The 15,073-nt window shown below is 38.9% G+C and overlaps 1 protein-coding gene across 4 annotated transcripts in view; it reads left to right on the forward strand.

Annotated features, from left to right (window-relative positions):
- The window catches only part of ELP2 (elongator acetyltransferase complex subunit 2), a 50,407-nt gene extending 47,072 nt beyond the window's left edge, over positions 1-3,335 (forward strand). For all 4 annotated transcript variants that reach the window (XM_027869030.1, XM_027869031.1, XM_027869032.1 and 1 more), the window contains 3 exons: positions 1,918-2,060; positions 2,471-2,584; positions 3,137-3,335. In XM_027869030.1, the coding sequence (XP_027724831.1) occupies positions 1,918-2,060; positions 2,471-2,584; positions 3,137-3,293 (414 nt within the window). In that variant the 3' untranslated portion in view covers positions 3,294-3,335. The remainder of the gene's footprint in view (positions 1-1,917; positions 2,061-2,470; positions 2,585-3,136) is intronic.
- Positions 3,336-15,073: the final 11,738 nt, after the last annotated feature.

The following is a 15,073-nucleotide window of genomic DNA, read 5'->3' on the forward strand; positions in this document are numbered from 1 at the left end:
AATAATTGTAAAGTGCTTAGCAGTGCCTAAGCATGATGGAAGTGTTTGCTGTTATTATTCTTGGAAGCAGAGCCTTCTTGACACTAGCCAAGATGTCAGTAGCTTTTTGGGGGGCTGTCATGTCATCCACTGAGTTATACTGGGCTTAGAGTTCACCGAAACCTCTAGGTCTTTTTCAGAGAACCTGTTGTCTAACTGTTCCCCTTCACACACACCCATCTTGTGCATGGGAAGCTGATTTTTAATACCAGGTATAAAATTTTACATTTATCTTTCTTGAATTTCATCCTTTAGCTTCATCCCAGTGTTCTAGTCTGTCAGGATCTTTTTGGGTCCTCACTGTCACCCGGTGTGTCAGCCGTTCTTATCAGGTTGTATGAGCAATCAGTCAATTGAATAATCAGTGAAGTGCCTTGTATGTGTCAGGCACTATGCTAAGCACTGTGCCAAGCAGAAATAATCTTGCCCTCAAATAGCTGACATTCTACTGTAGAAAAACAGCACAGACATATAAAAGGATAGAGAGTGGACCTGTGATTTCATTGTTACAGAGAAATGCCAGGTGTGGAAACTCCCTTTCTCAATGCAGGGCAAATTAAAGAAATAAAGAAAACTGCCCAGAGCATTGAGAGGTTAAGGGATGTACTGGTCCCTGTTACCCAGCCTATGTGTGTCAGGGCAGGACTGAAACCCAGGTCTTCCTGATTTCAGGGCCAGCTCTCTACCCACTGCACGACACTGCTTCCGTGTAAATAGAAAGGCACCCACAGAAGCTGGGGGAAAGGTAGAACTAGTATTTGGAGGGATTAGGAGAGGCTTCACGTAGAAAGAAGGTGGCAAAAGAGTCTAGAAGAAAATGTAAAATTCCAAGACATAGAGGACAAGGCACATAACCTGTCCAGGCCTCATCTTCCTTACCTGTAGGAGGTTGGACTAAAATGACTCCCAACTCTAAATTAACAACTGTTTGAAAACCCAGAAGAAATCACTTTTGGATATTGATCGAGATCCCCATCACCGAAAGAGATGGACCTTTGGGAAAGGAGACCCTCCAGTAGTAGTTATGATTTTTCCTGAAAAGAAAGGTAAAGAGCCTATAAATGTATCTGAGAATAAAGGCTGGACTATAATCAGATAGCTTGCTTCCATTATCTCTGTGTTATCTAACACTGTGCCCCAGGGATCTTTGCTTGGCTGATGCTATTTAACATGTTTATCAGTGACTCTGATAAAGGCCTACATAGCATTAACATGTTTATCAATGATTCAGATAAAGGCTAGGTGTCACGCTCCTTAGATCTCCTCTCCACTTGGGAATTCCAGCCCAATTCTCCTTTAATTTCTTTTTTAGCAACTACTTAAGTGGAATCAGGATTAGAAAGTGGGTCCATGTACATTTCCAAGAAAGCAGGTATACAAACTTTTCCTTGGTTGGATCATCATGTCTTACAAAATCTCAGCAGATCAAAAGTCTTTTCCAGAGCTTAGAACAGTGAGACCCATTTATTTTTAGTAGCACCTGGCAACATCCCCCATCTTTATAAAGTAAACTGAGTGAGAAGTAGGGTAAATAGGGTTTCATCTCCTTCAGTTTTCTGTTGTGTAACTTAATCATGTTGGGTGTAATATTGTGAATTTTCAGAACGTTAGCCACAGCGTTTGCAAATTTAAATATGAAAGAAGGGTCAAATATGAATGGGAAAAAAAAATCATTCGTGTCCCTGTACCTTCTGTTCCTCAGAGCACCTGAGAATGGGCTTATTTATGGAATATCTATTCCAGAAGAAACTTGTAGGGAGCGTCCCAGGGGAGAAGAAGAATGTTTTCCCCGTGGACTTGTCCGTGACCTCAGATGTCAAAGACATTGTTCCACCATACGCAGCTTTGTAATTTGTCCGTTGGTTGTGTCTGGCTTAGGTTGTAGTCTGGGGTGAGTGTGACTCTGCCGGTGCCACAGAAGAAAGTCGCATCTGTAATATCGGGCCCTGCTCTTCAGTCCTGGATGCAGGTGATGCAGTCACCGCCATCAGCGTCAGCCCTGTGCTCACCCTTGCCAGAAGGTATGGCTGTGCTCTTAGATTTTATTTTAAAGAGGAGAACATTTTAATTCTCACTTATTCATTGTAAGGCCAAACTCTGAACTGGGCAGCAGTGTTGCTTGCTTTCCTGGTATTTGTTCCTCTTCTAACTCCCTTTGTGAGGACTCCTGGCCTTTCAGAGTTGTCTCCCAGCTTTCCCAGCAGAGACTAAGAATCAAATATAGGCAATGTTTCTTTTAGAGGTGATTGGTTCTTTTAGATCCTGATAAGAAAATGCTTATAAATTGGTTGTTAAATCCTGCTTTATGCTCAATTAACAATCAAATTATGTTGAGCTTTATGCTCAATTAACACCTTAAATTTAGGAAGTGACATTGGCGATAATAGAAGTAATTTTAATACTTGTTGCTATGTCTTTTTTTTTTTTTTAGATATATTGTTGCATTAGGATTAGAGTGTGGAAAGATCTCTTTGTATACATGGGAGGAGACTCTTCAGAACCCAGCATCTTCAGATTGGACCAAATGCATAGAAACAAATCATAGGTATTTCCATGTCCCACTCCCTACAGACAATATTTATTTTCTTTGAATTGAACAAAAATTAGTGTGTTTTGTTTATCCAGCTTTTGCGTGGAGAGACACATGCAGAGACCCAGGTGCAGAGAAATGATTGAAACTCTTTCTTCAAGAACATAATAATACACTTCATTCCCGAAATGCTTTCTTCTTCACATCATTCAGATCATTGATAGCAGTCTGATAGAAATAGGATCTATCCCTGACGCCTAGAGTCTAGGAGAGATACTGGGGACTTGTTGCTTGGCACAAAAGACGGGGTGACTAGATAGGAGAATTCACTTTTTCATTGCTATTCTTAATACTTGGAGCCTTCCTTTCTGTTCTTACCTAGGTCTAGCACTAGGATCTTTGGATTAAAAAGCGTGGACATTTTAGGCATAAATGTTTAGGGTTTGGTTTTGGTTTTTTTTTGGCATAAATTAAGTGGCTCATATTGAGGTGAAATCTGAATTTATTTTGCAGTTATAGTTTGCAAAGATACATTTTTGTGTCATGACTTTTCTGTCTTTATTACAGCCAAAGTCATACACTTACTGTCAAAAAACTGTGCTGGAGGAATTGTACCGGAAGAGCTGGACATGATGACCCGGACAGTAGTGAGTGGTTACAGCTGGCAAGCTGTGGAGAGGATAATTGTGTCAAAATATTCAATGTGAACAGATATGCACTTTAGCTAAAGTAGAAAATTCACATTAAAAAAAATGTTAAAATCTCAGTTACCTGCTTGAGTTTCACATTCTGAAAATTTTTATATTATTTTAAAAAGATAATGATGTTTTTATAATATCTAAAAACAGCTTTGATAATAGTATTATCTGAATATTTGTAAATAAATAAATTTTCTTTACCTTCATAATTTAATTTGAATTTCATTTGTATAATTATGTTTAACACTTTATTTAGGGGCCAATTATCCTATTTGTGGCTTATTCAGTTCCATTTCTTCTTCCTTTATCCTGCCTGTCTCAAACTTTCTTTCATTTTATTTTACTTTTTTATAATTAATTAATTTATTTTTAGTTTTCAACATTCACTTCCACAAGATTTTGAGTTTTGAATTTTCTCCCCCTTCCTGCCCCCACCAAGATAGCATGCAATCTGATATAGGCTCTACCTATACATTCATATTAAGCATATTTTCCCATTAGTCATGATGTAAAGAACAGTTAGAACTAATGGGAGGAACCACAAAATGAAGCAATAAAACAAAACAACAAAGGAAAAGGAGAGCAAATAGTATGCTTCCATCCGCTTTCAGACTTCAAAGTTCTTTCTCTGAATGTGGATAGCATTTCGCATGGTGAGTCTTTTGGAGTTGTCTTAGAACTTACTTTCATTTTAAACCTCTTCTTTTTTCCCTCCTATCTTCTAGCATTTACTGAAATCTGATGCCCTCTGGAGGACACTGCTTCCCTTGACACCCTTTCCACTATTTGCTATACTGTCTTCCCTTCCTTCTCTTAGTCCTTTGGTGAAACAGTTCAACTCTACCCTCAGATCCCTCACCTTCTTGCTTTATCCCTAATCTTATGATGGGGTTTGCCACGGCCCCAGCCCTGGATTACTCCTGTCCTCCACCACCTTCACTTCTATCATGTGCTGCTACTGAACAGATTTATCGGATATCGTGAAGCCATGCTGATTGGGTCCACTACAGATTTATGTGATTTAACCTCAGCTGGGCCTTCGCCGCAGTATTGCAATCATTCTGCTCCTCCTGACCATGACAGCAGTTTGCTCCCTCTCGCATCTCCATTCTCTTTTATTGTCTGTCTCTCTCAGCTCCTTCTCTGCTGCCTACAAACATGCTCATGTCTCAGCCCTCCTAGCTGTCATCCTGTATCTGTCCTCCGATTTGTGACTAAACTCCCCAAGGAGGTTGTCTGAGCTCGATTCTGCTTCCTCCACTCCCATTCAGTTCATCTGAAACTGCTCTCTCCTAAGTCAACAGTGATCACTGAGTTGTCAAATCTAAGGACATTTTCACAATCCTCGTCCTCCTTGACTTCTGTGCGCCCTTTGACACTGTCAATCACCCTTCTTCCCCTGTGTACTCTCCTCCTCAACATTTTATGACAGCGTTCTCTCCTGGTTTTTCTCCTACCTGTATGGCTAATCCTTCCCAGTCTCCTTGGCTGGGTCTTTGTCTAGAATATGCCCATTTACTGTGGCACTCTTCTCCTTCTCCTCCATGCTATCTTGCTTGGTCATCTCATTTGTTCTCATAAGTTCAGTTGTCATCTCTGCCCATGACTCCCAGAGCTACATTTAGCCCTAACTTTTCTCCTGAGCACCTGTCTTGCATTACCTTTTGAAAATCTCACACTGGGTATCTCATAAGAATCTCAAGTCCAGAACAGAAGTCATCTTTTCTTCCATGTGCTTTCCTCTAACAAACTCCCCTATTATTGTTGCTGGCACTGCCACGCTCCCAGTAACCCAGGCTCAAACTTTGGTGTTATCCTCAATTCCTCTGTCCCTCAGTCCATGTGTCCTCGTTTCTACCTTCACTACATTTCTCAACTATGTCCCCCATTTCCAGTCATGTAGCCACCACCCTATTTCAGAACCTGGACTGTTGTAGCTGCTGAATAATTGTTCTCCTTGTGTCAATTTTCTCCCTGCTCCAATCCATCCTCCAAAGTGATTTTTTAAACCAGGGGTGGGGAACCTGCGGCCTGGAGGCCACATGTGGCCTTCTAGGTCCTTGGCTGCAACCTTTTGACTGAGTCCAAATTTTACAGAACAAATCCTTTTATTAAGGGGATCTGTTCTGTGAAGTTTGGATTCAGTCAAAGAGGCACACCCAGAGACCTAGAAGGCCACATGTGGCCTCCAGGCCGCAAGTTCCCCATCTCTGTCCTAAAGCATAGCTCTGGCTAGATCACTTCCCTACTCAGTAAATTCCAGTGGCTCTATATTACCCCCAGCACCAAATATAAATTTCTCTGGCATTTAAAGCTATTCATATCCTGACCCTGTCCTACCTTTCTGGTTTTCTTACTCTTACTCTTAACACTCTGCATGCTTCTGGTCTTCCTGTTACTTGCAAATGACTCTCATCTCTCCCATTTGGAACTCACTGACCCTCATAACCTGGAATGCTCTTACTCACCTCCATTTCATTTCTCTGGCTTCCTTAAAGTCTTAAGCCCTTAAGCCCTTCCTTAAAGCCCTACTGCTAGTGCCTTTACCCAGGTGATTTCCTCCCATCTACTTTGGTATAGTGGATAGAGTACTGGGCCTCGAGTCAAGAACACCTGAATTCAGCTCCATCCTCAGACGTTTACTGGTTTTTTGACCGTGGGAAAGCCAGTTAGCCTCTGTCTGCCACAGTTTCCTCAACTATGAAATGAGAATAATAATAGTACTTACCTAGAATTAATGGAGACAAAAGTGCTTAGCATAGTACCTAGCGCACTTAATAAAACGCTTTTTCCACTCTCCTTCTCTTTATATTGTATGTACCTAGATCTTTACATATCTCCCCCATTAGATTTTGAGTTCCTGGAGGGTAGGTACTATTTTTAACCTTTGTATGTCCTGGGTGTAGCACAGTGGCTGGCACATAATAAGGGCTTAATAAGTGCTTTTTGATTGATCACTACTTGAGAACTTTTATTTACTGGTCCTAATTTTGTCTTAGAATGGTGTAGAATAAGTTTAATCTTCTGAGGCTTAGGGAGATTCAGTGACTTGACCAAGATCACACAGTAGAAGTCAGGCAGGATTTGAACCTAGGTTCTCTGACTCTAGAACAAGTATTCTTTTCATTGTAAGTAAAGTTGGAGTGGTTTGCCATTTCCTTTTCCAGTTCATTTTACAGATGAAGAAACGGAGGCAAACAAGTTAAGTGACTTGCCCAGAGGTAAGAGTTGAAGTAGGGAAGATGAGTCTTCCCAACTCCAGGCCCCAGACTCTATGCACTGTGGCGCCACCTACCTGTGATTTGGGGGGATGTCTACTCTGAGCATGTGAAGACTTTCTCTAGCAGAATGGATGAATGAGAACAATTTCTTCCAATGGCCATGAGGGTGGCTGAAGCAGGCCCTGTGGCATGCGTAGAGCTTGGCACCCACTGCACCCTGGGCCATCACCAGTCTTTTGTCCTGCCCCTGGACTTTGATGGCTCTGAAAGAGAGAGTGACAACTTTGTGCAACTCGGCCTCACTTAAATTCAATTCACCCACATCCTGTGATGTCATTGGTCCTCTTTGAAAAGGACGGGCAAACAACGACAACAACAACAAGAAGAGAAGTTGGAGTTTGTCTTAGTTGTGAGATTCAGTTTATGTGATAGGATGATATTCTGCCGCCTGACGAGACAACAAGATGATCTGCTGAAGGCAAATTGAATAATAACCCAAATGGAAACTTTAGGCAATAGTCTTCATAAATCTGGTATAGATCAGTGAGTTTGCCAAGCCACTGATCCCAGAAGCTTCCTTATCCTACATGGACTGTATAGACCTGAAATTTCTTTGTACGTCTTATGATGAATGGGGATTCAAAGTGAGCTGGGTTGTTTGGATTTGGTCTGGTCTCGTTTCTTTCTGGTCTAACCTCAAGGGCTTGTATTATTTTGACTTCATTCCACCATTATTCACTAATATTGAGTATATTCCAGAATAGACCCAAGGTAGAATACGAAGCTCTAAGGTTTTCTCAAGATAAACAGCCTCTTGACTGGAAGGTTGAAATATAACTTATACTTGGTTAATGAATACTTTGCTGTTACATCAGGTTCTCAGATTGTTTTATTTCTACCCACCTTAAGCTGTCCCGAAACTCTTTGTTGGATTATCATCCATTCTAGTTAGTGAGGACTTAATATGCATCTAGCTAAATATATGTGTGTGTGTGTGTGTGTGTGTGTATATATATACACACACATATCTATATATACATCATATATATAATAGAATTTTTATTTTTTTAAAAAAAAATGTCATTTCCAAGAATGTTGTCTATTTTTCAGTGGTGTCTCACTTTGTGACACCGCTTGGGGTTTTCTTAACAAAAATACTGGAGTGGTTTGCCATTCCCTACTCTAACTCATTTCCCAGAAGAGGAGACTGAGGTCACACACCTAGTAAGTACCTGAGACTGGATTTGAACTCAGGAAGATGAGTCTTCCTGACTCCAAGCTTCAAGTCAGCAATCTACCCACTGCACTACTTAGCTGCCCTTCCCAGAATGAGACATGTATATCTGAGCATGGCTAGTGTGTGAATTAGTTTTGACTCGTTTCCTCATCTGTAAAATGGGTATAATAATAATAATGCCTACCTTCCTGGGTTGTTATGAGGACCAAATGACATGATAATTAATTGTAATGAGCTTAGCACTATGCCTGGAACGTAGTAAGTGCTATAGAAATAAATAATATATTAAGCTATTGTTATTAATAAGTTTGATCAGACCGAGATAATTCTGAAGGACTTGTGATGAAAAGTGCTATCCATCTCCAGAGAAGGAACTGATGTAGTCTGAATTCAGATTGAAGCATAGTTTGATTTTTAAATTTTATTCTTGGTGGGTTTTTTGTTTGTAAAGATTTTTAAAAATTGTTCTACAGAGGAGGAGTGGAAGGGAGAGATAAGCATTTATAAAAAAATGTTAAAAAACAAACTTTAGGGACAACTAGGTGGTGCAGTGGATAGAGCACAGGCCCTGGAGTCAGGAGGACCTGAGTTCAAATTTGGCCTCAGATACACGATATCCACTAGCTATGTGACCCTGGACAAGTAACAACCCCAATTGCCTCACCAAAAATAAATAAATAAAAAAAATAAAAAAATCACATTTCTTGCTAGGGAAGGTGGCCTAGCCATACCAGATCTTAAATTATATTATAAAGCAGCAATCATCAAAACTACTTGGTACTGGCTAAGAAATAGAGTGGTGGATCAGTGGAATAGGTTAGGTCCGCAAAACACTGTAGTAAATGACTATAATAATCTACTGTTTGATAAACCCAAAGACCCCAGCTTCTGAAATAAAAACTCACTATTTGACAAAAACTGCTGGTAAAACTGGAAAAGAGTATGGCAGAAACTAGGCATAGACCAGAATCTTACCCCATATACCAAAATATAGTCAAAATGGGTACATGATTTAGATATAAAGACAGATACTATAAGCAAACTGGGAGAGCAAGGAATAGTTTACCTGTCAGATTTATGGAGAAAAGAAGAATTTATGATCAAACAAGAGATAGAGAACTTTATGAAATGCAAAATGGATAATTTTGATTACATTAAATTGAAAGGTTTTAGCACAAATAAAGCCAATGCAACCAAGATTAGGAGGGAAGAAGAAAACTGGGAAAGAATTTTTACAGCCAGTGTCTCTGATAAAGGCCCCATTTCTAAAATATATAGAGAACTGGGTCTAATTTATAAGAATACAAATCATTCCCCAATTGATAAATGGCCAAAAGATATGAACAGTTTTCAGACAAATAAATCAAAGCTACTTATTGTCATATAAAATGTTCTAAATCACTATTGATTTGAGAAGTACAAATTAAAACAACTCTGAGGTACCACCTCCCACCTATCAGATTGACTAATATGACAAAACAGAAAAATGATAAATGCTGGAGAAGATGTGGGAAAATTGGAACACTAACGCAATGTTGGTAGAGTTGTAAACTGATCCAACCATTCTGGGGAGCACTTTGGAACTGTACCCAAAGGGCTATAAAATTGTGCATATCCAGTAATAGTACATCTAGGGCTATATCCCACAAAGATCATACAAATGGGAAAAGGACTTACATGTACAAAAATATTTATAGCAGCTCTTTCTGTGGTGCCAAAGAATTGGAAATTGAGGGGATGCCCATCAATTGGGGAATGGCTGAATAAGTTGTGATATATGAATGTAATGTAATACTATTATGCTATAAGAAATGATGAGCAGGTGGACTTCAGAAACACCTGGAAAGACTTACATGAACTGATGCAGAATGAAGTGAGCAGAACCAGGAGAATATTATACATAGGAGCAGCCACATTGTGTGAAGACTGACTTTGATGGACTTGACTCTTCTCAGCAATGCAAGGATCTGAGACAACTCCAGAAGACTCATGATGGAAAATGCTACCCACATCCAGACAAAGAACTAGGGAGTCTGAATGCATATGGAAGTATACTATTTGCTCTCCTTTTCTTCTGTTGTTTTGACTTATTGCTTCATTCTTGTGATTCCTCCATCAGCTCTAATTCTTCTTTACATCATGACTACTGGGAAAATATGCTTAATGTGAATGTGTATGTAAAGCCTATATCAGATTGCATGCTGTCTTAGGAAGAGGAGAGGAAAGGGAGGGGGAGTAAAACTTAAAGCTCAAAATCTTATGGAAGTGAATGTTGAAAACTAAAAATAAATTTTAAAAAATCACATTTTTATAAGTACATTATGGTTACCAACCACTTTTAATCCATTATCCCATTTGATCCAAACATATCAGATCACTTACATTTGGTTTGGAAATGTTGCTTTGTACTTCTGCTTTAAATATGATGTGTCTCATGTTCTGGCATTCATAACATTTCAAACAAAATAAAGCAGCCGCATTTGGAGTCATGAATTGGCTTAGCCACTCTAGAAAGCAGTTTGGAACTATGCTCAGAAAATTACCAAACTATACATTCCCCTTGACTCACCTATACCATGTGAAACCTGAAATGTGCAAATTTAGACATCCCCACTCTGACTTCATATGGACTATTTGTGCCTGACTTGTGGTAGAGCCTTCCTAGCTTGTATTGGTTTGATCAGCCACAGTTGCACACACTGTACCTTGACCCCAACATAGAGATGTCATTTTGGTCCTCATTGAGCACAAAGGACAATAGTTAACCAACCACTACTAGGTCTGTACTCCAAAGAAATTAAAGAAAGAGGAAAAGGACCCATATGTACAAAAGCATTTATAGTAGCTTTTCATGGAAGCGCCAAATTGGAAGCTCAAGGGGTATTCTCTTATGGAGGATGACTAAACAACTGTGGTATATGCACATAATGGAATAATATTGTGCCATAAAAAATAATGAAATGGACAACTTCAGAAGAAACTGGGAAGACTTCTGAATTGATGTAGATTGAAGTGAACAGAAGTAGGAGGCCAGTGATAACATCGTAGAGAAAAACAACTTTGAAAGACTTTAGAACTCTGATCAGTGCAGTATTAGCCATAAGTCCAGAAGACTGAAGATGAAGCATATTGGTCCCATCCTCACAGAGAGGTGATGAACTTAAATGCAAAAACACATACATTTGTGGACATGGTTAATGTGGGAATTTGTTTTGCCAGACTGTAGCTATGTATTGAGGACTTTATTTTTCAGGTTTTGTTTTTGTTTTTTAAGTTCACTTGATGGATGAGGTGTAATGGGAACATTAAATTAATTTAAAAAAAACCCAACTTCTAAAAAGAAGCCATACTTGGAAAACTTTACACAGGAAGAGCTAAAAAGTTGTTCAATTTCCTTCTGTTTGCCTCAATTTCCTCATCTGTAAAATTGGTATAATAATAGTACCCACCTCTTAGGGTTGTTGTGAGGACCAAATGATTTAATAGTTATAAAGTGCTTAGCACTATTCCTGGCAAACAGTAAGCACTATATAACTATTAACTATTATTATTAATGTTTGATCAGACCCAGACAGTTCTAAAGGACTTATGATGAAAAATGCTATCCACCTCCAGAGAAAAAACAGATGGAGTCTGAATGCAGATTGAAGGATACTTTTACATTTTCCTTTATTTTTCTTGTTTTTTGGTCTGAGTTTTCTTTTACAACATGACTAATATGGAAATATGTTTTTCATGACTGCGCATGTAAACCTATATCAAATTGCCAGCCTTTTCAATGAGGGGAGAGGGGAGGGAAGGAGGGAGAGAATTTGGAACTCAAAAATTTTAAAAATGAATGTTAAAAAATGTTGTTTACATGTAATTAAGAAAAAAATAAAAATTAAATGCAAATTTTAAAAAAAAGTAAGTTAAATCAGATAGCTACTACTTTGTATTAGGAACTTAGATTTTTCAACTTCTAAGATATACACACACCCACAGCTCTAGAGAATACTGATGATAAGTAGGACATATGTGTGAATGCAGTGAAAATACCTACTAGAAGACTGAACAGAATAATAGACACCTTTCCCAGGGTACTCTTGGATACTATTGACAAGATATAGTGGAGGTCCTGGATAGGCAGAAAAAGAGAGTTTTTGAGTCTCTCAGCCCTCAGTAAAGAGAGAAGATTAGTGACTCTGGGTCTCTTTCTAAGCCATTGAGGAAAAAGGAAAAGAACAAAACAAAACAAAACAACAAAACATCCATCCAACCACTCTCCCCCAAACAAGCAGTAGAAAGGGAAAAGTCTACTCTTCACCATCATTCCCCTGCCCCAAATTGCTTCAGTTCTTCAACATATATAAATTTTTAAAACATCACAGTACATAGATAGTATTGTACTCGCTTTCCCATGTTAAGAATTTTTTTTATTCTTTGTTCTACCATATTTCTATATTCAGTCTAGCCTTGCTAACATTTGAATTTTCTCTAGATATACAAATTGGGTAGCTGCACAAAAGATCACTTTAGAATACTTTTTCAAAGATGAGCCTAACTTGCTGGAGGTGGGGAAAAAAGGAGAGGGGAGAAGTCCACGATTTGTTTGCTGTCCAGTTTGGCTAAAGTATAGAGTGAAGGGAAGTAACAGACGAAGAAACTCAGTAGACTCTTTCTGAGTTGCTATTACCAAAAAACCATCACCTATTAACCAGCCTACTGGTGGTGTCTCACTTAGATGATAAGGCCCAGACTTGAAGCTTATATAGTTTGGTAGACCCTGCCATAGCTTGTGGGTTATTGGCAGTGCATGGGAAACTGATACTCCAACTCCATGCCATGCAGGATGAGGTATTGTAAATAGATTTTTAGTGGAAGAATATGGGCACTGTTGTACTTAAAAAAAGTTATTACCTTCACTAAAGTCACAACCCATTGTTGGAATGAACTTTCCCGATTCTCCAGGGTAATAATGATCATTATTGAGCCTTACATTTTAGGTATTTTCAGCCTATTTGTTTTCTTGCCCATTCTTTTTTTTTTTTCCTTTATCTTCAGCTTAAATCCCTTCTGTTAAGTCTAAAAGCTGACTTAATACCAGGTAGCCAGAGAAAATATTCTCACGGTCCGCCAGTGATACCACCCATTGGTTCTTTGTTCTTTTGATCAAGTACAAATTATTTACTCTGAGTTTCGTGCCATTGGCCAAACTGCCTATGCCTGTTTCTTTTCCCTGTTCCCCTAGGACCACCACCTCGCCCCTCCCTCTTCATTTTGACAATGTGTTTATTGTTTGCGGACATCCTAATGACTGATTGCTATACTACTCCCACCCCAAATGTTTCATGAATATAAAGGCAAGATCTCTGTGAACGTTATTTCCTGGGAAGTAATTTTTTTTGAGGGAGGCCCACTAAATCCCTTCTCTAATTGGTTTAAAAAAAAAACCCAACTACTAGCCAACAAATTCCTAAGACCTTTAACAAATGGGTGAATAGGAGAAGAAGGATTATTTAATGAGGACCTGCATATACATGGACTTTCAGGGAAGATTTTCACTTAACATTCAAATTAATAAAAAATTACTTTTGAAAATTAAGAATATGATTTTAAGACACAAATATACAAGTGTTCCTACAAAAAAAGATGAAGATTAAATTGTTCTCTTACTTTGCACAAGATCACAGGAGTGTCAGAGAGAGAAATGATGCAGCCTTTGCATAGAGAGGAAGGAGTGACAAAATCCCTGTTCTGGCCATCAGAAAAAGAAAATGGTGGATGACAAGTGGTGAGAGAGACATGGGGTATTTATGAGAATAATGAGAAAACCAGCTTGATTAGACCACAGTGTGTGTGAAGAGTAGTAAAGTGTAACAAGCCTAGAAAGACTAGGTGAATCCAGGCTGTGAATGTCAGTTGAGTGATGAGGTCAAAGGACAGATTGCAAGTGGTTGAGAATTGAGTGAGAGGAGAGGAGGTGAAGGGCAGCTTGGTGGCTCAGTGGATAGAGCACCAGGCCTGAAGTCAGGAAGACCTCGGCTCAAATAAGACCTCAGACACTAGCTGTGTGACCCTGGGCAAGTCACTTAACACTGGACAAGTCACTTTGCCTTAGTGTCCTCATTTGTAAAATGAGCTGAGAAGGAAATAGCAAATTACTCCAGTATCTTTGTTGAGACTGAATAACAAAAAGGATATGGAGGCAGTGACAGTAGATAGTCTAGGAGTTTGGCCATGAAAAGCAGTTATTCTCAAGACTAATGCAGGTTAGTCTATTCCTGTTCTCATGCCCATCTCTTCCCAACTCCTCTGGAAGCTTATCATTCTATCCTTTTTTTTCATCTTTGAGCTCTCCCTTTCTACAGGCTCTTTCCCTAATGATAACAATAACTAACATTTATGTAGCTCCAACTATGTGCCAGGCATTGTGCTAAGTGCTTTACAATGATTATCTCCTTTAACTCTCACAATGACCTAGGGAGGTAGTTGCTATAATTATTCCCATTTTACAGATGAGGAAAATGAGATAAATAGAGGCTAAGTGACTTGTCTAGAGTCACACAGCTATGGATTGTCTGAGGCCAGATTCAAACTCGGCTCTTCCTAACTGCAGGTCCAGCTTTCTAACTGCTCCTTTTGTAACCTGCAAACATACTCAGGTATCTCTTATAATTAGAAATCTTTACTTGACCCTCCCATTTCCTCAAGTTATCTTCCTAGATCTCTCCTCCTTTTCATTGCCAAACTCCTATGAAGTTTCTATTCTCACTTCCTCTACTTTCTTCACTATCAATTCACTTTTCAGCCCTTTGCAATCTAGCTTTAGATCCCACTACTCAACTGAAGTAGTTCTTTTTTCTCATATTAAACATATTTACACATTAGTCATGTTGTGAAAGAGGAATCAAAACAAAAGGGAAAAACCACAAGAAAGAAAAAAAAGTGAGAAAATAGTGTGCTTCAATCTGTATTCAGACTTCATAGTTCTTTCTCTGGATGTGGATAGCATTTTCCATCATGAGTCTTTTGGATTGTCTTAGATCCTTGCATTGCTGAGAAGAGCTAAGTCTATCAAAATCAGTCATTGCACAATGTTGCTGTTACTGTGTACAGTGTTCTCCTGGTTCTGCTCATTTCACTCAGCATAAGTTCATATAAGTCTTTCCAGGTTTTTCTGAAGTCTGCCTGCTTATCATTTCTTATAGCACAATAGTATTCCATTACATTCATATGCCACAACTTGTTTAGCCATTTCCCAATTGATGGGCATCCCCTCAATTTCCAATTCTTTGCCACCACAAAAAGAGTTGCTATATTTTTGTACATGTAGGTCCTTTCTCCTCCACTTCTTTTTTGATGTCTT

The sequence above is a fragment of the Vombatus ursinus genome, unplaced genomic scaffold (assembly GCF_900497805.2).
Source record: "Vombatus ursinus unplaced genomic scaffold, bare-nosed wombat genome assembly UNPS02014791.1, whole genome shotgun sequence".
NCBI lineage: Eukaryota > Metazoa > Chordata > Mammalia > Diprotodontia > Vombatidae > Vombatus > Vombatus ursinus.